The sequence below is a fragment of the Drosophila melanogaster genome, chromosome 3R (genome assembly GCF_000001215.4).
Source record: "Drosophila melanogaster chromosome 3R".
NCBI lineage: Eukaryota > Metazoa > Arthropoda > Insecta > Diptera > Drosophilidae > Drosophila > Drosophila melanogaster.
Window position 1 is genome coordinate 21,885,590 of NT_033777.3, and position 25,121 is coordinate 21,910,710.

The window sequence follows — 25,121 nt, forward strand, 5'->3', positions numbered from 1 at the left end:
TAGCATAGCCTTCTCAACTATATATTCAGTTTATACTTAAAGATACACGTGAAAAAAGGAAGATTCATCCAACAATTAGAGATTGTGATACTTTTGGTGAGTTGAAATGTAGGTACGTATATTTAGTTCTTAGGGACAACTTAACAGGCGACGATTACTATAATTTAGATTACTTCTTCATATTCTTGCAGACCCAGTCCATTCCCTCCTTTAGTCCAGTGCCATCCACAGCGGTACAGGCCTTGATCTCCCAGGTTCGTCCCTGCAGTTGCACCAAGCTCATCTTCTCGGCCACCTCGGCGGCACTCATGGCATCCGGCATATCCTGTTTGTTAGCGAAAATCAGCACGGGAACTTGCTTCAACCGATTGTCCATGAGCATTTCGAATAGTTCACTACCCGCCTCGGGCAGGCGAGTCCGATCTGTACAGTCAATTACATAGATCTGAAATAATCGAAACTATTAGCTAACAGAATTGAGTTTAGATCTATAACAATCCTACCAGCACATCAGTATTCGCAAAATAGTTCTTCCAATATGGACGTATCTTCCATTGACCACCAATATCCCATACATTCAGTTTGAAACCATCGGCTGCCACGGACTTGATGTTAAATCCTGCCGTGGGCGTTACCTGCGGGATTTCACTCCGTATTTTATGGGGAAAACGGAAGAAGTTCGCCGCCTTTATACGCACCGTGGTTATGTCCTCCGATGCCAGCTGCTTCAGTATCGTGGTCTTGCCAGCATTATCCAATCCTAGGAGCAGGATGCGAGCCTCCTTTTCCGGATTGGGTCTCAGTTTACGCAACAGCGATAGCAGACCCTAAAATTTGTAAGCTATTAAGTTGTTGTTTTTTCTACTTAGTTTTTTGAAGGTGTGTTATTCTAGCACCTGATTACCAGTATTAGTCTAGACTCGGTAGTATCCTCTGGTCTATCTTTGAAATTTTGAATAACAATCTACATTTGGTAGTTTATAAACTTGTAAAATTGTTAATAAATATATGTGTTTTTATAAATGCAACATATGCTTGTAAACACACATGTTTTGTTATTATCAATGTTGTTATCAATAAAGACGATGTAAAGTTGTAAAAAAAAAACTTGCAATTAAAACGTTCTCTTAGTGATAGAATGCAAAAAGCTTATCAACAGGTGAACTTTACAAACATATTGTTGGAATTGAGATAAGGGCTCGCCAAAAGAAACGACAACAAGGTTGAATGAAATAAAAATGTTTATTGGTAAAAAAATTTGCCATGTTCACTTAAAAATTAAGAACTCTTTTTTCCATTGTGTGCTACAAAAAGCTTATTATGTTTCTTTGTTTTCCGAACCACCAATTTGGTTTTTTTTTTCGAATACCGATAATTACGCGCCTAAAACTTTCGAAGTAGTGCTGAAAAAAGTTCTGCTCTAACAAAAAAGTGTTGTATAGTTTTTGAGGCGGGTTTCCATGGCGACGATCGCAAAATGAAAACAAATCGTGCAATTACGGAACAACAAGGCACTTAATTAGCTGTTACGGAACCGGGAGACAACCTACCATCGTATAATTAACGCGAGAATAACAGCCAGGAGGCGGTGCGATCTCCGACCACTATATCCGTATCTGTATCCCCCCGATTCGGCAATCTGCTCTGGCCGCCCAAGACGGTGTCTTCTGGTGGTCAACTCAGGAAAAGTCGGATAACTTGAGAATTGGATCAACTTCAACCACCAAACACAACATCACTGGCTCGTCGCTGCACAACTACTGAAAACAAAATTCGCTCAACGCTCTAACAAATTCCGACAGCAACAACAACAGCGCCAACGGTCGCCGAGCAACCGCTGCAAAGGATTGTTAGACGGGGGACGTGGTGGGGGTGCGGGTCGAGCGGTATTCGAATTGGAACGGGAACGGGAAGAAGATGCCGCTGCTATTTACGGGCTTCAACGCATTTGGCCAGCATGAATGTGTAAGCGGCGACGTCGACTGCGCAGCCGGCTTCAGCGGTTTGTAACCGGCAACAAAAGCCGCCGATCACTTAGTTGCTACAGTAGGCACTCGCTATAGAACTCGCTGGGATGCATGCAGCTTATACCATTTTTACAATTCTAATTCTATCTTATAAAACTGAATCCGATTTAAGCCAGATGAATTTTTAAGATTTCATGTTTAAAATAGAGTATAGTGATTTTCAGGTGAATATATACGTAGGACATTAATCCATAAAATTCTTTGCATATTCATATTCATGCATTGGATATAGACTGCATTTTAATTGACAGTTATAGGGTAAATTACACATCGGTACTTGGTGCCAACTGCATTTTTTGATTGGCCAAATACATACATAGCAATGAAATTGATAAACTAATAACTTAGACAAAATCTTTTTAGGGGGCTTCCACCGTATGTATGTATGTGTACTAATTCAGTTCTGCCTTTATTACAGAATTAAATGCGCCAGTCTCGACTCAGAACCAGTGCACGATTTCGATCGGCTGGCGGTATGCGGCCCTCGCTTTTGGCCGGAAGTTGTGCCTGCGTGGGCTCTTGGATGATGGCCCAAATGAGTGCGTGACCCTGGAAGCAACGGGGAACATAAGGGCCCTTGCCGCTGCCGATTCCCACTGCCTGGTGCTACTCCAAAGCGGTCAGCTTTACAGGGTGCAACCAAAACTGCAAGCGGAACTGGTGGCTGTTAGACTAGAAGCTGCTCCCAGATCCAATTCGGGTACAAAGCGCTCTATCTTTGGGGCTGCCAAGGCGCCTTCGTCGCCGATCATAGAGCATATTGCATGTGGATCGCACATAAACGTAGCGATAAGTTCGGAAAACTGTGTCTACAGCATTCCCAGCTGCCTGCATCAGTTTTCCGAGCGCCAATTTCGGGTGAAGCAGCTCCAATGCGGCCATGAACATGCCGTGCTCCTCAATGCCAATGGCGACGTGTTCACCTGGGGAAATGGACTGTAAGTAAAGGTCATAATGAATGCGTTGGCTGTGCAGAAATGCAGCCTATAAATATTTACATATTCTGGTTTTAAGATATTTAGATATTAGCGAGTTTCTTATTCTAATTCCTAACAATTTTTTTCACTTCTATGTCATAATTAACAGACGCGGACAGTTGGGTCTGGCGGAACTGAGAGTGGAGGAGACGCCTCAATTGCTGGAGGCGCTGGCGGGGATCAAGGTATATATATATTTGACTTGTCCACTTATCTTGTCTGTCACACATTCAAGTGCCTTGCAGATAACTCAAATTGCTGCCGGTGGTTGGCACAGTGCGGCCATATCCGCCTTTGGAGACCTCTACACCTGGGGCCTCAACTGCAGCGGTCAGCTGGGATTGCGTGTGATGAAACCCGGTGGCGTCCTCAAAGAGCCCACTGTATTTCCGCTGCCCCAGTTGCAAGATCTGCCCGAATGTGCCTGCTCCCAAAGCGGGGAGAGCAACGATGATTGCGCACCGCTGAGGGTGTTTGCTGGATCTCGTCACACTCTGCTGATCCGCCGATGCGGGCGGCTATGGGTCAGTGGTTGGTGCAAGCACGGTCAACTTGGCAGGCAGCTCCAAGACCTGTCCTATGTGGATGCTTTTCAGGCCCTGGAAGGTATCACGATGAACCCTACTGTGGATGATGTTCTCTGTGGGCCATGGTCAACGCTGCTCCATTTGAAGGTAACGTTGGATTGAAGACACATACATATGTACCTTTTAAAATGGCTTCACTATTAAATCTACTGAATTGAACACAGCTTGGACACAAACCAATTTACATGTCAACTTGGTTGCCTTCATGTAAAATGTATTGCCACACATTTTACTTGACTTTTATCTACTTTGTATATATGTACAAAATACGTTGTATGATGAGTAATTTAACATTTGTATTATATTGCATATATTACCAACTTATGTAGATAAGTAGGCATTGGAATAAGTGTTTCCCCACTATTTTAGTACTTTTAAATTACCAAAGACAGGCTGGATGAGCGGATTGCCCTTGAGCATGGCGTAAGTTAAGAAGTATGCAGGATCAGAGTCGTTGGCCTGTAAGAAACTTCCTCATTCCCAGTCCCAGTATATTCTTTATTCTAATATGGCGTATCACCGTGCAAATGATGTATCCATACGGATACATGGACTGTTCGCTGCAGGACGCGTTGGATAATGAGTATCTGGTATGGAACAAGGGCGATCACCGGGAAAATCAAATGATGCTGATAAGGGAAACCGTTCAAACCACACTCCTGCTCGTGCTAATGATAGAGGTGATGCTGACGTTCAATATTCCGATTCCGATGGTCATAGGCGCCGGAATATAGTCTCGGCTCTGAACTCTGTTCCCGCCTTATTGCTATAGAAGCTCTATAGCTACAGTCCGTTTATTGTCCCATTAAAACAAGAGTGCTCAAATAATTTCGTCTTGGGGTAGGACCGCCATTGTGTCAACGTTCGTCGACTTTGTCGTTGTCGTCGCTGCACATTTAATCAGTAAATTTTATTTTTAAAAATGGTATTAAACAATATTTGCCATAGCAAAAGTCCGACGCTCGCAGTGCAATAAACTTTTCAGCACTTGAGCCGTTCGCCTGACTAAATGACTGATTGACTGACCGACTGATTGACTGACTGACTGACTGACCGACTGATTGGTTGGAATTTCTTTTCTTTGTTTTAACTTTAACTCGGCGCGATTATTTCGATTTCGTGGAAGTGCGTTACTTGCAAAGGTTTTGATAGGAATTTTATGCGTCATATACGGGATATATTCGATACGATAACAGTTCAATTGATTCGACTGGGAAATGCTCATTTCGATTGCTTATAACTTCTTAAAGAGGAATTTTTATGAAAACTGTACGCTTCTGAGATTGGATTTTTAGCTGATTATAAAGCCATATATGTAGATATATTTATACTAAAATTGAAGTATGTTTTTTCCAATTTTTCGAAGAGAATTTTATACAGTTTCTAATAGATTTTTTTTCGAAATTTGCATTTATTATAGTCAACATCTACCGTTGCCGATCCTATAGGCGAATTTTCCGCTTTATGGTCCGCGATCGAGTTCAACGCTTTTATGTTATTTGCCAAATGAAAAAGTAAAAACAAATGTTTATCTTATAATGCACTGGGTGGCAGGCAGTTCAGTGCAGTTCTGGCGACACGCACACATGTGGTGCGTAAACAGGCTTTGCTTTTGGGTCTTACACTTCATTTCTTATTTTTCCGTTTTTAACTTGGCAAATATTGTTATCATCGAAAAAAGAAAACACCCGGTACAAAATAAGCAATAAAGTGGGGAGGCTTGTCACTTTTAGGTCGCAAAACTATTTGCTGCTAGAAATTGCCACCGCACGGTGACTAAGAGATAGAGAGAGAGAGAGAGAGTCAGATGAGTCCAGAAAGAGATGGCCAGATCACCGGGGAGTTCAAGCGCCTTGCTCAAGGCAATTGCTGTCTGCAGCTTATCAGGGCAACTGAAACCACTCCATGCAGCAAGTACGAAAAAGTGCTAATTGTAAGCCCCCCCATTTCCACAGGGGCTCTCTTTTTGTTACTCGAAAATTGTAATTCATGCGTGCCAGCAGACGCCAAAGTTTCAACAGAACTCAGTCAATCATAACCAAAAACGAATAAAAAAAACAACAGGAACAAAAAGTGCCCAAGAACACTCCTCTTTGGCCTGAAAGTTGTCTGCACCTTCGGTTTGGGGAGTGTTTATGTTTGCCCTCTGTCCAGGGGGAGATCCCTCCTCCAAGTGCGTGCCAGTCCGCATGCAACGCTGAGCAAGTAGTGGCCACCAGTAGCCGATTGGCAGTCAGATCCATGTCCATGTCCAGAAGCTGAACCATCAACACCCGCCTCGATAAAACCGCAGGGAACGCACGAAAGCGGCTTAATGTTAGATAAATTATTCTATTTTCGAAATTAATTTGACTTCTTCCCCGCCTAATATGTACATATATGCAAGAAACTAAAATAATAATATAGACAAAATGGATTAGAGAATTAAGCTCCTTAGATCTGATAAGAAAGCTTAAAATTTCATTTTATAATTTAACTTTGAATTTATTATATTTTAATCGCCTTAATGAGTATCCACTGTACTTGCATAGGCCATTTTTGTGAGCATTGCGCGAATACATCATCGCTGGCCAATTCCCATTCCCACTCCCATTTCCTGACCTGCGTATCTTCGCTAGGCTGTTTTGGCCAGGCCAACACATGTTCGTGTTGACTATCTGTGTGTGCCCACCGCTTATTTGCTTTTGGGCGTACATTGAACCGCAATGGGGCCAGAACGCGGCGCCACCCCCAACTAATCATCACTTTGTTGCTGCGTTAATGACTCGCCTTGGATTTGCCAGCGCCAATTCCCTTTGGAGCTACCCATTTAAGTGAATGCACCAAAAAAACACAAAATGTTGAGAGGCATGCCACACAGGGAAAAGGAAGTCGTGTTGGAGAGCGTGTTCCCAAAACGTTTTGGCATCCCAAATGGATGTCGGGCGCTCCGGCTCCTTCCCTATCACTCAAAGTGCCATAAAAATTATGCATGAATGTATTTGCTTCATTTCTGCACTTGTTTTTTTTTTTTGTACTTTCTAACCAAATATAAAAGTGCCGCACCCCCCGAAAAAAAGCAAAAATCTAAAAAAAAGGGAGTACGAAAATGAAACGAATGCAGAAGCGTCGCATTTTTACGGCTCCATTCATGTGACGACGAAAGTGTCAAGTGGCTGTTGGCAACTCGTCGTCGACGAGCAAAACTTCCCAACCTTCCCACCCAAAAAAAAAAAAAAAAAAAGTGGGAAAACCATACCCCCTCCAACCACCCACTTTTCCTGGGCGTCCTTTTCGTCAACGTCGCCTCTGTGCATCGAAAATGCCGTTATTGTTGCCAGTTGTCTACATGCTCTATGCTCCCATGTACATCACATCACTTCGCATCGCATCGGATACCCGGGTCTCCCCATTTTTTTTTTTTGTACCACCATGCAGCTCCACCGAAACCTTTCCACAAATGTCTACTACGTGTGCCCAAGTTGCATTCTCGGTCTCTTTCACACCCGCTATCGCCGTCTCGTTCGCCACTGACGTCTGTCGTCGAGTGGGCAAACTTTTTAGCGTATGAATGTGTATGTTTCGTTTTTCACCATTATATTTTTTTTCTCACATTTTTCCCCATTTTTGCCATTTTTTTTTGTGTGTACTTTGCTTCATTTTTCTATGCCCTTCATTTAGCTGGCTTTGTTCTTTTTGGGGTACAGTTGTGCTCGTAGGGTTAAGTAGCTGCAGTTGACAGATCCGAAAGTTGACGTTTGCACTTTTGGAAATAAGAAGCAGAATTGTTCTTGAGACGGCAGGAAGTAAGGAAAATGTCGTTTGGATAGAGTAAATGGTAAGGCATAGCTATTGACAGATAGAACATCGATTTAATTCATATTAATTGAAACTCTTACCACATAATATTACTAAGACAATTCTTATAAATGTCCTGAACTAATCTTGTTAATTGGAAATATATTGTTCTGGGAGCTGTTTAACGCTTTTCTTGGAAGAAAAACATAATGTTTTATGAGTTTTCATTTAAACAGATCCAATACCGCAAAAGTCTTATCGCGAAAATTTTTTCACGATTATGTCTTCAATTCCATTACGCACAACAGTAAGAGAATACTATTGCATTATATATATAGAAGCCAACCAGCATGGCAACGAAAGTTCACAGATAGTCACTGCAACTAATGACATTTAACTATCAACCCTTGACCCGCCGGCCAGGAGTGAAAACTCCATGTTTTGGCACCCACTTCTCCTGAAAATACCATGACAGCTGTCTAATTTGTCGCCGTAATTTGCGTTGACAAGTTGATTGTCCCGTTCATGGCAGGCACTCCCTAATTGCAGTTAGAGCCACTTACATAACCAGCAATGATAGACCCGATTACATGATTACGCTGGATGGTGCAGCAAGTGGCGCTTCAAAGGGACCCGCAGTGTCCCGGCCAAAATCCATGGGGCTTTCGCTTTCGATGCTTGTTTTCTGGCCTAGCGCATCCACTGCTCTCTGTCCTCCTCCGTCCTCCGTCCGCTGGCTGTTGGCCATTTGCATTGCACTGCGTCTGCCGGTCTAATGGAATTCTGTGTTGCCAGTTGGCGACCTTCACTGCCGGCTGCCTGCACTCCTCCTTTTTTCCTCCACTTTTTGGGCCAAACAGAACTCCCAAAACGGCGTCCATTCGTGGCCATGGCCATGACCAAGCTGTCTTGGCCTGCCCCACTGCGTCTGGCGCGGCATCTGCCTCTTCTCTCTCGGTCGTTATTTTTGGAATCAGCAGCAGCATCAGCATGGTAACGAAACGAAACGAAACGTGCCGCCTGCCAGACTGCATTTCCCTGGTCTGGCCGCGTGCCACCAGCTGCCTGTTGCCTATTTGGCGATACACTGGGGAAAATAAGTGTGCAATGTACTTCTTAGCAACATTTTAATGAGTAGAAATGGATATTTGGAATATATACATAAGAAAGTTCTGATCCATAGACTAATTCAAATTCAAACTTACCAATATATAAAATATACATTTATTTTATTGATATATGTCATTAGGAAATCTTAAATCTGTTCTCCTTGTGCACTTTTATCTGTGGCATTGGGGCGATGCCGGGCAATGGAGTTGGACTCGGATTGTGTGGCACTGCATCCTCCGGCGGTTGCGATGGCAATGGAGTGGCGGCGGTGGTCGTGGTGGTGATGCTGGTGGCGATGCTGGTGGTGGCATTGACATTGGTGGCGAAAGTGTGGCATCAGGCAGGCAGGCAGGCACACTTCGCAACGGTTGTATTTTTGGCTTGTTGCATGCCGCCGAATGCATGCCATTCGAATGCACACTGCGTATACGTAATGCCAGTGCTCTATTTTCGCGTGAGCTCAAATCAAATGATTCCATTGAAACAGCATGAATGGAGATTACGGCATTATGCTTAAGTTGCATCCTCCAAGTCGAGTTGAAAAGTTTACGAACGAGACTGAATATACTTAGAACTTGCGACTTGTGCATTTCAACTTTGCCACTCCACAACTTTGGCACTCGACGCTGTCTTCGGTCTCGTATGCGAATCTATTCCCATTTTTAATCTCACTCTCCTCCTTACGATAATATGCACAATTTTTTCCAATGTCTGGCCAAAAACCGACGTCCACATGGCTGTCTTGTCTATTTTCATTTTTTTTTTTTTTGATTTTCCGTCTGTCTTTCGGCTTACTTCCCCGAACCCAAGCCAACCATTCGATTTACATGCTTCGATACTTTGCGATTCTACGTTTCCTTCTCCAACTCTGGCAACTTCATCTCTATGGGTATTTTTCTGCTGGTCTTTCCTACATTTTATATTTTTTTTTTTCGTAAGCTTTACCCTCTGCTTTTTGCTCGTTTGCATATTAAAATTTCATATATGAATTTTTGCTTTATTAATATATCTTGCAGTTATTTTCGTTGGTTGGCTACGGGTTAGTTGGGTTCTTGCTCCATTTGCCCCATCAAACTGCAAGCTGAAATTAAATTTCATTTGTGTCTTCACAGCTTAGTGAGGAGTACATATATGCGGAAGAGGATGGTAAAAGAGCATTGCGGTTCTGGGTTTTGCATCTGGCTGTGGATGGGGTTATCGGTTGGGGTTCTGGATCTGGATCGGGGATCCGGGGCTTAGCCAGCGCGAATTATTGAATTATTTCGCCAGCAGCTGGTAAATTCGATTTGCGCGCTGGCTGCCATCATATCACTTGCAGCATATGTATTCCGGATCCGAGTATCTTCCTCAGCATTTCGTATCTGTATCTGTATCTGTATCTGTGCCCCATGCACATATTCCCATCAGCGTGCGGAGTTCAACTAATTTGTTTTTACTTCATTGCATCGACGGAGCGTCGATGACGACGGCGACGTCATTGAAAATTAGACAAATTGGAAGAGTCAAAATGGCAAAAAAAATATATAAAAATAATGTGAGACGGAAAATCAGCCATTCCATAAACAGCAGAATGTTTCTGAGTCAGTGTGCGTGTGTGTCTGCGTTGAGTGTGAAGAAGTTGGCGAGCCAAACTCATACAGCTGCACAATCAATTTGCACACACCAATACTGCGATGTCATATCATTTAAGTAGCAAACATCGCGCCCCCAAATGTGAAGGCACTAGGGGTATTCCATTTGCCCAAATGTGCTATTTACTATCAACATAAATGTGGGTTTATGATGCACGTCATTTGCTTTCGATTTATTGTTACTTATACTACGAGTAATATTCATGAAAATGAGAAGAAATCATATCTACGCGGTAATAAATAAAAAATTATTAATTATATTTAACACTTTAATTGATATAAAATATTCTTGAATCTCTTAACCATAGTCTACTTTTAAGAGTAAACCTGTTTTAACTAGGAAAATATTTAGAGGTGTTTAAAAGTATGCAACGAAATATAAGTTTTCTATGCTGTTATACTTGCGCAACACATGATTTCAATTTCCAAGATATTCTAGAAATGTTTGTTTTCCCAATTTGATTGAATAAAATTCGGATATAGTAACAACTTAATAAGTAGTTGATAAGTATGCGCTGACCATCCCTACTAAAAGACATTCCATCTCCGCTGTTTTGGTTGTTTTTGGCTTTTGTTTCTGTTGTGTTTTTTTTGCTGTTTATTCTTTTTGTGCGCTTCGACGCGTCACCGATTCGCAATGCGTGTGTGTGTGAGTGCGTGTCAGTGTGTTTGTCTGTATGTGTGTGTGTGTGGGAAGTTTATTCAACCAAAGGTTCGGTTCATTGAACTTGGCCAAATGGAATGGCGAATATTCGGTTGTCGTAGGTTAGTTAGGCAGTCGCCCATTGTGCATTCACGAAATGAAGTTGCGGCGAGTTAAGCACCCTCACTCCCTTTCTCTTTCTAAGCCCATGTGTCCGCCTCTTTCTTTACCGCCTGTTGCTGTCTCCCTCGCTCATGGTTAGTATGAGTATGGCATTTATGAGAACGCACAAAAGACGAACTCTGAATGTGTACGGCTGGTTGACAAGCTGACTTGACTGACTGACGAAAACTGTGACGAAAAGTGCAATGGCAAATGCATTCGCACACACACACACAGATGCACATATCAAAAGCGCATAAAAAGCAATAAGTGAGCACTTTATGGCACTGAGGAAACGACGCGACGTTTGGGCAGCCTTTACCATGTGTCGCATGTTTGGCAAGTGTGGGTTAAGCGCTGGAGGGGGTTAAGGGGATTTTGGGGGGCCGGACGACCCGCGTAGGGCACAAAATAAACAGCAATCGTCGTAAACGTAAAACAAACAAACATCGGCTCAGTTCTGCAATTCCCATAGATATCGATAAACGTGCAATGAACCCATCCGTTCTTGAGTACTTTATAGACATATCAAATCTCGAAAGCATATCAATCGTGAGGTACTTTCCTGTTACTCATCAAGGAAAACATTGAGCATATCTAGATACTTATTCTTCAGTATGGTTTATACAGTATATATCTTTCTAAGTACTTCCCTAAGAGTTTTTCAGATAGACAGCTAGTCCTCTTGCCAAAAAATGCGTTTTTTCAGCTAGTTCTTGCAGCCCTTTTCCGTTGTATGAAATCGTACGCCTTGATGGCTTCTTCTCTGCTTTGATTCCGCTGCCTTTCAATTGTCACCGACGAAGATCCACAAGTCAACGCCAACTTACCACAAAATCTGCTGGGAATGAGAAAGGGGGCAGCAGCAGGAGGCCTGGCTCGGATTGGTGGCGTCTTGAGGCAAAGTCAGAAGACGAGAGTGGCGGAGGCCCAAAGCTTTCATAGACGAAATATGAGGCGCAACCGAAATGGCAAACGAAGCCGGGTCGGAACCAGTAGACCAATCTTCTGCCTCTGCTCCCGACTTCCCTACTCACTCATTTTGCATATGGGTAATTTGAGAACATTTGCGCTTTAACTGCATGGGAAAAACAAAAATAAAGGAAAGAGTGTAGCCGGCAAAAAAAGAGATCCAGCAAGAAAAATATGTGCACATGTGTCGTCTGCTTTGGCCTGGCCTGGATATCGACAGTGGGACCTCGATAGGTCCACTTTGCCACTAGGTCAAATTGGGCATCAATTCAGAGATGAGTGTTATGACTAATAGTTTAAGGAATAAATAATAAAAATAATAACATAATGCTCGATTTTCATGTCCACATTAGTCGATGCTGACTGTAGTCACATATCTCGGCGGCCATGTCCATGGTGTAGTGCTTTCAAAGGCCTAAACCGATGTCGCCTTGTTGCTGGTTGTTGGTAGTTGGTTGTTGCTGCTATTGTAACTGACTTTGAGGGCTTCATCATCTGCTTTCGGCTGGTTACTTGGCTCCGCCGACGAAAACTGACAGCGACCATGGAGTCGACTCGAGCAGATCCAAGTGGCACGGTATGGTATGGTATGGCATGGTGTGGCATGGTGTGGCATGGTGTGCCATGGTGTGGCATGGTCGAGTGTGGAGTGGCTTAGGCTTAGGTTTTGGAGTAGGCGCTTCCAAGGGTAGGAGACACCAACAACGTCAACTGGCGGCGCATTTCAAGTTGACTTTGTTTTCAGCGTCTACTCGGCCGGTGTCCGTCCGTCTTTAGGCCTTTTCGGTTCCGCTGGGCTCCTTGGTTTGCATTTTTACTTTGCACTCTCTTTATTTGCATTTCTTTTTAGTTTTTTTTTTTTTTTTTTGATGTAAGTTCCTTTGGCTCCGAAACTTGATGAATTGGGAATTAATCCCCTTTGACATTGTTTTTAGAGCATGTTAAAAAAAAATGCAGTAAAGAACTAAGTAAAGTAGGTTCACTAGCTTCTAGAGTTTTCAGTCCATTTCAGTTGGTATAAGGAGTTCAAAATAAAGAAGAAAGTTGTTATGTATGTTCGATAAATTGTTTGCTAGTGCATTGATGTGTAAAGAAATCATTAGATATTTAAGCATTTATTACATTTCTTTAATTATATGTTGTTTAAATTGTAAGATCCTTATATAAATGTTTGGCCAAACGTTTTTTATAGACATTTTCCCATGTTCCTTTTCTCGTCATCCTTTTTTGCCGGCATTTCGGGCATTTGATATCTTTTGTTGCTGGACTCAATGAATTCGTTCTTCAATCGGCACTCTTACTGTCACTCACTCTCTTTCACGGCACACACACACACACACACTATCGCATATAGGCATTTATTTACACATTGGCTAAGCCTGTGACTTTTCCGCCACCCCGTCGCCCTTAACCCTTTCTCCCCCGGGATTCCCCCAATTCAGCGCTTTGGCCAAAGTTCATTGCACTTTTTGCGCAGAATTTGTTGCCTAACCAGCCGAAGAACAAACGCACAGGCGGACAATTTGTATTGTTGTTGTTGTCGCCGCTGGTACTCTTATTGTTTTTGTTGCATTTATTGTTGTTGTTGCGCTCCTCTTTGGCTTTTTAGTTTCCTTGTGTGCGTCTGTATGAGTGAGTGTTTTTTTTTCGTGTTTGGCGTTAACATTGGCAGCAGGTGTTTGACATTGCGTCAAAGGTATGGCTGTTTGCTGCACAGCGAGAAAATCGTAGTGAATCTGTAGAAAATTTGCTTTTGGTTAGGTTAGGCCCTGTTAACCAAACTATTTATTACTTTTCCTTGCGTTTATTTAGTTTACTATACTAAGGAATTTATATTTATTTAATGCTCGAAAAATAAATTAGCATTAATTCTGCTAAATTAAATAGTTTAACCTTTATATACCAACTAGATTCTGTTGAATTCCCAATTATCAATCTTAGGTACATCTTCTCTCAGTGTGCGGCGGTTGCTTTTGTTGTTGCCGATGTTGCTGCTGCCGCGCACTGTGGACTGCTTGCCTCAGCCTGCCTCAATGCCTGACAGCCTGCCACAGGAAGCCGTACAGTATATCGCCCTGCTGGAGTATGTGCGAGTGTGTGTGTGTGTGTGTGCCGGCCAAGTTGTTTTCATTGTTAACAAGCTTTCTGTTGTTGTAGGTCGCAAAATGTGAGCCAAATGTGAGGGCCAGCGCAAGGGATATGGGATGGTGAGCCATTTCAGCTTATGCGAAATTAACTTTCGGCGTGTAAATGGCTTGCACAATTAGAGCTTGAATTGTTTTTCTTTTTCGAGCGCTGCAAAGGGTGCTAATTATGCAGGATATGTGGCGAGAAGTGTTTTTACGTTTTCAAAACAAGCATCTGCCAGATAAGTTTTTTATCTTACTCAATATTTTTGAATTTATATCTTATTATCTTATCTTATATAAAAAGTACCATTAAAATAGAATTTTAAAATACATATGCAATAATTCATCTTTTGTTGGCTTCTCTTAATGAAATTATGCAATCGTTTGTCTCTTGATCAGCTTAATGATACTTAAAAAGCTAAATAAAATCCGTTGCTATTAAAATAATTTATTATACATCCTTCAAATTCCATAAGCCTGCAGTTTGTAAGTGGATAATAAGCCCTGACCACCGTCAGATCCCAAACCGATTGAGGTCCTTCAATGGGCTTTTGCACACAAAATGAACGCACGAATAAGTTTCGTAACTAACGCATCAATCCGGTCGAATAGAAAACTAAATCAAATAGGACTCCAGCTGAAAGTCAGGCCGAAGGCACTCAACGTAGTACTCGATATGTCGATGAATATATATTCTAAAATAAATATCTGTACGATGCGGTGCACCACCACCCCGTGCAACATCGATTGATGATGGCTAATTTGATGCCCATTTGCAATGAGGTTTTCCACGTATTTTTTTTCTTTTTTTGAGCCTCTTTTTTCACCATTGGCCAACCAGCTGCAATTGAAAGCAAATATTGCGTATACGCCCCCGGTTCGACCGGCACTTACGCATGATGTTCTGTTTGGCCATTTCTTTTTAGCCCTGCTGCTGTTGCTGCTGCTTTTTTTTGTAATTTTTCTAAGCAGCAGAGGGTTAAGGGGGTCAGCTTGGGCTGGGATTGGGTTTGAGTTTGGGTTGGTTGAAGTCTGCATGCATAATGCATGTGTAAACGCATAAAAGGATATTGATCTGCCCCCAGCCAACAAAGCGACCGCTATGCATCAGCCTGGGGTTTTTTCTGGAGGGTGGTGCTTGGGGGGTTTTGGTTGGGGCATACCATCAGCCGCAAAACTTTTTTTTTTCGCAGTGAGAAGGAGTTGGCTAAGACAGCGAGAGTGCTGCAGGCCTCGAAAATTGCGTTCGCATTTCTGTATAATTTTTCCCCCTTCAGTTCACGAATGTATGCCTTATATAATGGGGTATATACATTTGTACGAATGTGTGTTGCGGGGGGTTTGAGTTTTGTATATATACTTCGGCCATTATATGCAATTCTGCGGCACAACTTACGCACTTTTCGTTGTGCGTTTTTGTTTTTGTGCTCGCATGCGTCACACGTCCTGCGTGAGGAAGGTCCTCCCGCTGCTCCTGTTTGGCTTCTGCTTCCTCTTCTTCCCCTTCTCAGTTCGTGAGTTTGTGCTGCTTATGCAATATTTATAATTATAATCATATTTTCCATTCCCATTGCCGCACAATGCTTATAACTCTAGCGACTCATTCTGCCGCACTGCTGCACCGTGCTGCTCAGCCTTAAATTGCATTTAAAAGATTCCCATTTCCATTCCCACTCCCAAGAAGTCCTTCTTACTTATGCTGCTCTGTTTTTTTTTTTTTTTTTCTATGAGCCACTCGCCTTGGGGCACTTCCTGCCGGCCGAAAAGTAAAATTCATTTCCCCAACGCGGCACAAAGCTCTGTCACTCAGGGCCAAACGAAAAATGTTTCTGGCCCAAAACAAACCGAAAAATGCAAAACGGAAAAAAACCTCGAAAAAAGACAGAGAACTTTGCATTTATAATTAAGCAAAAAAAAAGAAGGGACGGCAGCAGCATTGAATAGCTTTCAGATGCCTCAGGCAGATATCAAGATTTTCAGTGGGAGATAATTTAGTCAAGGGAACAGCAAATCTATTAAGTTAAGTCATTTAACCAAAATGGCTATCAAAGGTTGAAGATTAATGCTAACTGTAGGACGAAAAGAGCATTTAATATGTGTTTATGCAAACGCTTGGTCAAAAAAAAAATATAATCAAAAAAAAAAAAGTTGAAGAAACATCAACATTTTATGTTAGTTTCCTTAAAAGAATCTCATTATAGGGAGAACCGAAATCCATTTATTCATGTGCTGTTCCTTTTATCCTTTTTTTTTGTTTATTTTTTAGCCAGAAGGCGGCTTGCTGTTTGAAATTTTAGCGTGTGACGAATTCTGGAATTATTTGTTTCGGCTTGCTAGTGCCGTAAATTTCAGCGCTTTTCGTGTTGGCCCGTCTTTTGGGACCCATGCATATTTGACAAGAGCTAAGCCAAGCTAAGCTAAACCGCGGCTAAATGCAAAAAAAAAAAAAGAAAATCAACAAAAAAAGGCGAAAAACAATGTTAACCTTTTCTATGCAGCCACAACATCGAAACGGCCAACGACAAATTTATGATAATTTCGAACGAAAAAATTCCGCTGATGTTGCCGTCGTTGGCCGAGACGGCCATAGAATGACATTAGTACATCGTCCATTATTGCCTCGAAACATGCTCTTTTGTTGTTTTGGTCGAAACATTTTCATGGCCCGTAGGCGCCACGCCCCCTCCTTGTTCACATCCTGCGCCGCCCGCCGCCTATCGCCCCCCTCCGGCCAACAAAACTGCCTTTTGCTGTCACGGCCTTTTGTTGGAAAGTTATAACCGCCGGCGAATTGTAAATTATATTTAATTAAGGCTGCATTTCGAATACAAAACGTGGCTCAACTTCTTTTCATCCGTTTAAAAAAAAAAAAAACAACCAAACCGTCAGCGGCAGCAGCGCCAAAAGGAAACATTCAATTGCATTTTTAATTAGGCTCTTGTCTCAGTCCTTCGCTCATCGCTTTATGCTGATTACCGTCAATTGCATTTGGCTTTTTCGAATATTCATATGTGCCACCGGACAGATATATGGACATCGGCCGATTTGTTAATGGCCAGCCTTTGCATGACATCGCATCGCCAGTTGTCCGTTGTCACGCAAAGCGTTTAAAACACCACGGTGCTATCCACGAATTTTGTGTATGCATCTGGGCTTAAATTTGTAATTAGGTTAAATGCAAAATGGGCTCGAAGAACTCGCCACGTAAGAATTTCAATAAGCATTATTATGATTATCCTTTCAGGTGTATTCATAGATTGCAGCCATAACAACAAATGTATCCTGGATTTTGGTGCTCGTTGCACTGTATCGTTTGCTGCACAAAAATGCATAAAAAACTGTCAGGCTGGCAGAGTTCTTTTGGCCAGGCGAATTGGATTTATTTAGCCAATGTTTTTCCAATTCATATATGAATGTATTGGCCAACGGGCCACAGCTGCTGTTGCACTTGCTGCTCCTATTGGCCAACTTAGGTGCAGGCAATCGACGAGAAGGGTAGTGTGTGTGTGTGTGTGCGACAGCAAATGAAATAAAACCAAAACCGCAACACACAAAAAAAGTGGTTCTCTATATATTTTTCTAAAATCAAAATGTCCACTTTTTGCTCATCAACGCCGGTGCCTGTTGTTGTTGTTGTAGCCGTTGTTAATGCTGCCTTTCTGGCTTTCTGACTTGGCCAAAGTTGTCGCCAGGCTCTTTTTTTGTTATTCCGCTGGCCAGTTGCAGCAATGTCATTAACTTGGCCGCCTGCCTCCGTTCGCTGACATGGCAACATGATGCGCGATTTGAGCATTAATGTTCATTCAGTTCTAGGTACTCGCAGCACTGCAAATAAATTATATCGCTTACGAGTATCTTTATGAAAAAGTAATGTGAAGACTGTTATGATTTAATAGCTATTGCTAAAGAACTATCTTTAATCATTTAAAAAATTCTATAAAATAATAACTGGTTAAAAAAAAGGTACAAACAATTTAAGCTAAAAGTTTACTTGATAATAACATTTTGTAAGTATTTAAATCTTTCTAATAAATGATTGCTAGCTCATCTGAGTATACGTCTTATTGCTTATATTTTATACCTTAATTTTACTTTGTTACTTGTTTTATTTTTGCAAGTAAATACTTGCCATTTTCTTAGAGTGCATTGCCAATTGCGCTTGTGGCGCTGCAGTTGCTTCTAATTTTTACAAAAGTACAAAAAGTGCGTGTGCAATTATAAAGCGCATTTCATTGCTGGCCTTCCTGGAGGATCGGTTCCAACCCATTTCGTGGCCCAACCCAGCTAAGCACATCGCATCCCAGCCCATCCGATCGCAGTTTGCTGATGCAATGACTTTGATTTCGTGTCGCCAAATTGTTGAGTGGCTTGCTGCAAAGGAAGAGGTTCATTAAAAAAGTATTTCAGCGCTGATTTTGCCACACATTTTTTGATTGCCCACTGGCAAAGTTGCCAACTCTCCTGGCAGCTCCTTCTTTCTTGACCATGGTCAGTGAATCGATCGGAACGAGTTGTTGGGCCCAAAGCCGCGCAAAAAGTTGCTCTTCATCATCCCTGTCCCCATCAACAACAGCAACATCATCATCATCATCATCAGCAGGCAGAGTGATTACACTTGGTACATTCGAGATTTGTGGTTTTTCGAACTTGGCGAGGAAATATTCCTTACGGGCGAAGATAGACGTATTCTCAGCTCAGTATCGAGTGGATACCGCCAGTGATTGACACTCAGGAAATGTCAGGGAATTTGATTGGCTTTTATGATCGGCCGCTTAAGGTATTAGACAAAAAGAGTATTTGCATATTTTTGCCGCTGTCTCGGCGAATAATTAGAATTCATAGACATGTGTCGCGGCCGGACGAAACGAACGAAACGAGCGAAACTCCCTGAAATGCGGTAGTTATTCTCGAATGCATTCGGCCCAAAGGTTCATTGACGTGTCCGACAGCGGAGGACAGAACAGGAATCAAAACGAAATGCGCCAAAAATAGCTTAAATACAGCACACAAAAACCAGTTACCACGAAATGCCAGCAGTTGGGGCCGAGGTGCAACAGAGATGCAAAGAGGTCGAGAGAGACAAAAAACCACTAGCAAATTTTCATAATTTTTGCATTTTTATAGATTGTTTCTGCAAAAAGTTAACAAAGAAGAAACCCCTAGAATGGCATCTGAAGAAATGAAGAGAATATAATATACTCTTAAGATTCTATAAGCTATTAAATGTTATTACTTAGTAAAATCCACTAACTAGCTTTCATTACTTTATGATTAGTTATATAAACATTTAATTACAAATTAGTTTGGTGCATAAAATATGTAAATAATGACGTACTCTAACTAAATGTTCTTAAATTTTTCTAGGGTATGTGCCTATTTTTATGGGGTCTTTGACTGCACTCAAGGTTATTCCCATGCAAATATTTACATATATATGTCCATATCAATTATTGTTTATGTTTTTTATTGGAATTCTTGCAGAGCATTACTTTCCTAAGTAGTTCGGTTTTGAGTTAATTTCTGCATTTCATTACTTTTTGGATTTTCAACATCTTTTGCTGGCTTTGCATCATCTTAGGCTTCCTAATATGCAAATTTCTGCTTCTGTGTGGTCTTGGCTAATTACCTGCCCGCAAGATTGGCCATCGAAAGTGCCTGTGATCTTGGCTGGCACACATTCCGATCCCCTCCATTCGATTTCATTGATGCGATCGCCAAGTGGCGGCGGCAGCGGCGGCTCCTCATCTCATTCATTCATGCTGGCTGCCGGCGAATCCTTAGCCAGCATTTGGCTACCTCAGGTGCTCGTGCTCGTGCTTGGTGGCTCAATGGTGGTGGCTCAGTGACTATAATGCTGCCTTCGTTTGGGACACACCTTCTGAAACGCCACGCTAATCACGAGCAGTTGGCGAAGCGCCGCCAGCAACAACAGCAACAATGGCAGCCGAGGCAGCGAAAGGAGCAGCAGCAGCGCGTGGATAAATCAAAATGCAGTTGGTAGACGTGAGCTGTGCCGCCTTCTATCCACAACTTCACTGGCAGCGCCATCATACAGCAGCCCATGCTCCTCCATACTCCTTGCCCCATCTGCGTCCTCAATGCTTCAGCCTCCTCGCGGATTGTGTCTGCATAATCCACGGCTAAAGAAAGTGCCCCACATGGGAATTACACGTTGAAAAAGATATTTACCTAATTACATATAGACTTCATGATTGCTCTAAAATACATTATAAGAACGCAGAGAATGCAGTTAAGGCCAATTTTATAATGTGTACATAATAAATATTTTTGTTAATTTATAATTTCTCTTAAAATTTTTGCAGTGTACGGCTTAGCAGATCTTTGGCTCAATGGATGCTCATCGCGGCCTGGCTAAAGCGTTGTAGCTGTACACCGGCTGATCCTCATCCTCAGCCTCAACTGCAGCCTCATCCCCATATTGCCGTGGCCAAGACAAATGCAGACGATGGCTCTTTAGCCGTATCTTTCACTTTGATTGTGGCTGGGAGTCTGCGACTGAGACTGTGGCTCGTGTGGGGCACGTGAAGCTTTAGGATGGGTGGTGCTGTGGTGCCGGCAGTCGTTAGCCTTGTCTTATTGCCCGTGTTGGCCAAACACTTGGCTACTGGTTGTTTACATATGTACGGGAACGGGAATGGGTATTGGAAAGAGTACTGGTACGGGTATAACTCAATCAGCCCGAAGAGGAGGAGCCATGGGACTCGATGTGTGTGTGGGTCAGGTGACCTGCAACAAATTAGCCTGGGAGTTATGAACCTCAGCAATGGAATGCGTGCTGGTATCTGGTAAGAACGCACAAAACAAGATGGACTGGACTGGCCCACAACTATGGTCAAGTTCTAATGAAAACCTAATTACAAAATCAGCCAATACTCTCAAGAGCCGCACATAATTAAGGCGCACACATGACTTGGCTTGGTTTTTCCTCCTCCTCGCCCAATTGTCGCCGTCTCCAATTTCCAGTGCTCCCCCCTCCTCTACCCATGCGATGAAAAACGCATTTAAAAGCCACATTAATGACGCGGACTCGATGCGACGACCACTTTGGTAAAATAGGAAATTGCTGCGTTCGGCTGCTCTCCAGATTCTGGTCTATCTGTTTTCCTTTTTGTTTTTGTATCTTTTTTTTTTGTTGTTCCCATCTGCAGATAGCGACACAAAAACGGTTGCCTCCGAGCCAAAGTCGAGCTCGCTGCTGTGTTTGCGAGCGTTTTCAGCGCATTTTTAGTTAATTTACCAGGAAAAACATTTGAAATTCTTAAAAAAGTCGCAACAAGAAGTTGGCTACTCGCCTGGCGGCTGGAAAAAGTCACATCACAACGTTGTCTATACAACGCCTTTCTGGCGTGCTCTTTCGTGAAGTTGGCTATAACAACTAGTCTTGAGATACACAATATTATTTTGGAGCAATATCTATTTATATTTAAGAGCCACAGAAGAGATAACTACTCAATATGCTTTTTCCCATTTAAGATCAAAACATTTGTATTTTATATTTCATAAATAAAATAAAAAGACAAAAGAGTATACAAATATAACAAATTATTTTAATAAATCACTCCTGTGTTTTAAACGTATTCATCAAAATTAAAAGGGTATCCAATGTTCTCATACCTAAATTGTTTTCTCTAGTATGTTTGGCTAGTTTGTTCTAAAGTTGCTGTTGTTCCTTCGGTTTTTCATTTTGTCGCCACCGCCGTTGCTGCATAGACTAAAAATCGCATTCGATCATTTATGGGATTTTATTTGGCGCGTCAGTGAATGTTGCTAAGCAATTTATTTATGACATTTTTTGCTGGCCAGCTTGGGTTGGTTCGTTTAGCTGGATGTGGATGGGGATGGGGATGTGGATGTGGCTCCGATGGATTCGTGCAGCAATTTCTGCAACGCAACGAAATAGTTGCAAAGGCACAACACAACACAACACAACAGTCAAAGTCAAAGTCAAGTTGCAAGTTCCATATTCATCAGATGCGACACTCTTCATTCTTGGTGTTTTGCCGTCTGGTAGCTTGATTCTTTGGCCTGTCTTGGGGTTTTTCGTCTGCTACTTTTTCTATCGAAAAGCAAACTGGATTTCGTCTTAAATGCTTCACCACCAGTTGCAGTTGCAGTTGCTGTTGATTTTGCCATTGCATTTTAATTAAGTGCATTTTAATGAGGCATCATCGCCGGCCGCCGATGCGACTTTTGTACATCATCAATTACACAAACGCATTTTAAATGGGCTGCCAACTATGTTTGCTGGGAACTATGTGGCTGCGATTCATTCCGATTCAGTATTCAGTTCTTCCCCCTCCCCCCTCCGTTTTGTTTCGTTTTTTATTCAGGTAATTATTAAGCTTATTTAGATTAGTCTCCGCTCTTGTGGCTTCGGGCTGTCTATTGCGGTTGATGCCTCCATGAAATTGATGCGAAAAAAATCAACTAAAACTGTTTGTTTTAATTCGATTTGAGTCAGCCGGCGCTCAGGAAGGATGTCCTATTTGCTAATGCAAATGGGGAGTCCTAGTTTGTTTTACTCTGCTCTGGATGGCAAAAATAATGGCTACGTTCGCACTTTACAATGGCTGAAAATAAAATAATAATAATAATAACAAGTAATTGCTTAAATAAAATATTGAATACCTGACAGCATATAAAATAGTTTAAAACTTATTTTATTTAGTCCGAAAAACATAACACAAATGGAGAAGTAATACATTTTTTGTTTGCATAAAGGTATCTTAATTTTATAAACATATTTTTAATTTTTTATTATATTTTCCCGAAATGCAGAGGTAATTTCAGTCCATCACGCCGACCCTTTTCAACGTTCCTTGCCTATTTATTCACCTGACGTACCTAAACTTCAAACTCATCCCCAGCGTTTTGGCCCCATCCTATGGTCCCCTTCGACCTGTTGAAAAACTTTTTCCATTTTTTCAAATTGCGTAATTTTCATTAGTTTGCTGCATTTGCAGACAAATTAAGAGCTTCTGATGCTGCTGTCCTGCCCAGGACCCTTCACATGTCCTTGCCCACCAAAGTGCGTATCTGTGAGATACGCATATGCAAATAGCTGCCTGCAGGACCACCCCGATGCGATGCGGTTTTTCAATTTCTCTCTCTCGGCTTCATTTTATTTTTTCAGCCTTTTTGTACGCAAATAATTGTGAATTTTTTCCCTCATCCATTTTTGTTGGCCTGCTGCAGCAGGTTATTGTTTGGTTTGGTTGCAAATCCTGTGCGTTTTTTTATTTTCTATGCCTGAGTGTACATATTTTTTATTTTTAATTAAAAGCGGAAGTAAAAGCTGGGGGGCATGGCCGTGTGCGGGGGCTTCTGGTTAGGATTGGTTTCGGTTTTGTTCGGTTCGGTTCAGTTCAGTTCAGTTCAGTTTGGTTTGGTTTGGCGACTTGTCAAGTGTGTGCGTGTGGGTGCGTTTGCCGGGCACTTTGGCCCGTTCATTTCGCTGTGTAGTGTTTTGCTAACAATGCAAATTTCAGGGCATTGTTGCGGCCCCTTAAAACCACCCAGCCTCCCCCAACCTCAACACTCGACACACACATAGAAAACGCATCAAATCATCAGCGGCGATTTCAGACAGTCATCAGATGAAATGTCAAATGCGTTTCCCGCTCCAAATGGCCAAGTGGGCGAATGTAAACAGATACTGGATACTAGGGCTACTGGTAATGGCAACTGGTAGCTGCCACCGCTTAGAGCGGCACAAACTAAACCAAACTCAACAACAATAAAAACATGGCTACAATTCACCAGCTGAAGAGTTTTTCAAATAACGCAAAAAAAAAGTCCAGAATCCAGCTGAAAAAGTGAGGGAAAAGCGGAAAAAGGGAAAAAGTCATGCGAAAAAAAGAATCGAGAAAATTAAAACAAAACAAACAGCTAACGCATCCTCAGCGTCATCAAGCCATATTGCACAGGGAAAATAGGTGATCTGCTATAAATTTAGATATATTTTCAAATATATAATAAATCATTAAATCATTGGTGCATATTTTAAATAAAAGTGGGTCTAAGTTCTTGTAACATAACTAACTTAACTGAAGAAGTAATGATGCTGACCATATTTCTTTTTAAAATCCTTTTGGTAATCCCAAATGATATTTTTCAATCTCATTGTCAAATGGATAAAATTAGATTTTAACAAATGACAGACTTGAGTTCTTGGAACATGAGCTTTCCAGCAGTGTAGTCCTGAATCCTGCATCATCCTTTGGCCGTTATGCCCTGCTTTGCCTACTCTGTTCCACGCATGAAGAGATTTCGGTTTAGCTTTTGATTGACGAACTTGGCTCGTTGTTTGTCCCTCTTCCTGTCGCCCCTCCCCCGCCTCTACCGTCCTCCCGATATCCTGCCATACGCTGCCGCTTTTCACTCAAACTCATCAACGTCAGCGACGCATTCAAATCGTTTTGATGGACTTCTCCCCCTCCAACATCCCTAACCCATATACCGATATCAAGCTCACGCAGTGCATCCTGGAACAAGAACAAAACAGCATCGAAAACAAAAAAAAAAAAAAGGAAAAAAGGATGGGGTGAGATGATAAAAAAAATGGGTGGTATGAGTCTGGCACAATATTTGTATTTTACGCAATTTTTACTGACGACTGCCATCATGTCTGAGTGACTGAGTTGGCTCCGTTTTCTGCTGCCTGATTTGCAAACCGATTTGCTACATTGTTCATGTCAGTCAGCGCATTGTTGATTATCAGATGCCGGGTGGTTATGGGTTCGACTTCATCTGGTTTGGGGACATTGGGTTTGGGTTTGGCTGAGAACTAAGCCCCATGTTTGCCCAGCTATTCATTGTGATTCGGTTTTTTCCACTTGTTTTTATGATTTTTTCTGCTGATTGAAAGTTTGTGCGACAATTGTTGTGGTAATAGGAAATGGTCCGAAGTCTAATTAAACAAAATGCATACAACGCATAAATGGGGTGGAAGCACAAAGCGGAGGAGCTTATATTAATGTTAGAATTATCAAGAGATTTATTACCTAAATGTATTTATATGAATTCCTCTTTTAGCGATGTAATATTACGTATACGCCATGTTTTTCGTACACTTTTATGCACTTT

General features: G+C 42.0%; 3 protein-coding genes across 5 annotated transcripts; 2 read left to right on the forward strand and 1 right to left on the reverse strand.

Annotated features, from left to right (window-relative positions):
* Positions 1-86: 86 nt before the first annotated feature.
* On the reverse strand, positions 87-1,766 carry dnd (dead end). The gene is made up of 4 exons (NM_142738.3): positions 1,551-1,766; positions 699-827; positions 504-635; positions 87-445 (listed from the first exon to the last, which is right to left on the reverse strand). Exons 1-4 carry the CDS (start codon positions 1,551-1,553, stop codon positions 170-172), a joined length of 540 nt encoding a protein of 179 aa, NP_650995.1. The 5' UTR covers positions 1,554-1,766; the 3' UTR covers positions 87-169.
* Positions 1,440-21,593, forward strand: CG6678 (uncharacterized protein). The gene is made up of 5 exons (NM_142739.3): positions 1,440-2,002; positions 2,446-2,965; positions 3,114-3,189; positions 3,250-3,678; positions 20,339-21,593. Exons 1-5 carry the CDS (start codon positions 1,918-1,920, stop codon positions 20,348-20,350), a joined length of 1,122 nt encoding a protein of 373 aa, NP_650996.1. The 5' UTR covers positions 1,440-1,917; the 3' UTR covers positions 20,351-21,593.
* On the forward strand, positions 3,950-4,582 carry CG43844 (uncharacterized protein). 3 transcript variants are annotated; one of them, NM_001316612.1, is made up of 2 exons: positions 3,950-4,026; positions 4,082-4,582. In NM_001316612.1, the coding sequence occupies exon 2, from the start codon at positions 4,140-4,142 to the stop codon at positions 4,323-4,325; it is 186 nt and encodes a 61-aa protein (NP_001303541.1). In that variant the 5' UTR covers positions 3,950-4,026; positions 4,082-4,139; the 3' UTR covers positions 4,326-4,582. The 3 variants fall into 3 exon arrangements, with proteins under 3 accessions (NP_001303541.1, NP_001303540.1, NP_001303542.1); NM_001316611.1 differs by having other exon boundaries at positions 3,950-4,014; positions 4,076-4,582; NM_001316613.1 differs by having other exon boundaries at positions 3,950-4,582.
* Positions 21,594-25,121: the final 3,528 nt, after the last annotated feature.

Bases quoted from the DNA above. Each gene is read 5' to 3' on its own strand.
- CG6678 (NM_142739.3), top strand. From the start codon at position 1,918: ATGCCGCTGCTATTTACGGGCTTCAACGCATTTGGCCAGCATGAATGT. The intron at 2,966-3,113 runs GTAAGTAAAGGT...CATAATTAACAG, and splicing joins TTCACCTGGGGAAATGGACT to ACGCGGACAGTTGGGTCTGG. The intron at 3,190-3,249 runs GTATATATATAT...AGTGCCTTGCAG, and splicing joins AGGCGCTGGCGGGGATCAAG to ATAACTCAAATTGCTGCCGG.
- CG43844 (NM_001316613.1), top strand. From the start codon at position 4,029: ATGCAGGATCAGAGTCGTTGGCCTGTAAGAAACTTCCTCATTCCCAGT.
- dnd (NM_142738.3), bottom strand. The intron at 636-698 runs GTGCGTATAAAG...GAAATCCCGCAG, and splicing joins CATCGGAGGACATAACCACG to GTAACGCCCACGGCAGGATT. The intron at 446-503 runs GTAGGATTGTTA...CGATTATTTCAG, and splicing joins TTGCGAATACTGATGTGCTG to ATCTATGTAATTGACTGTAC.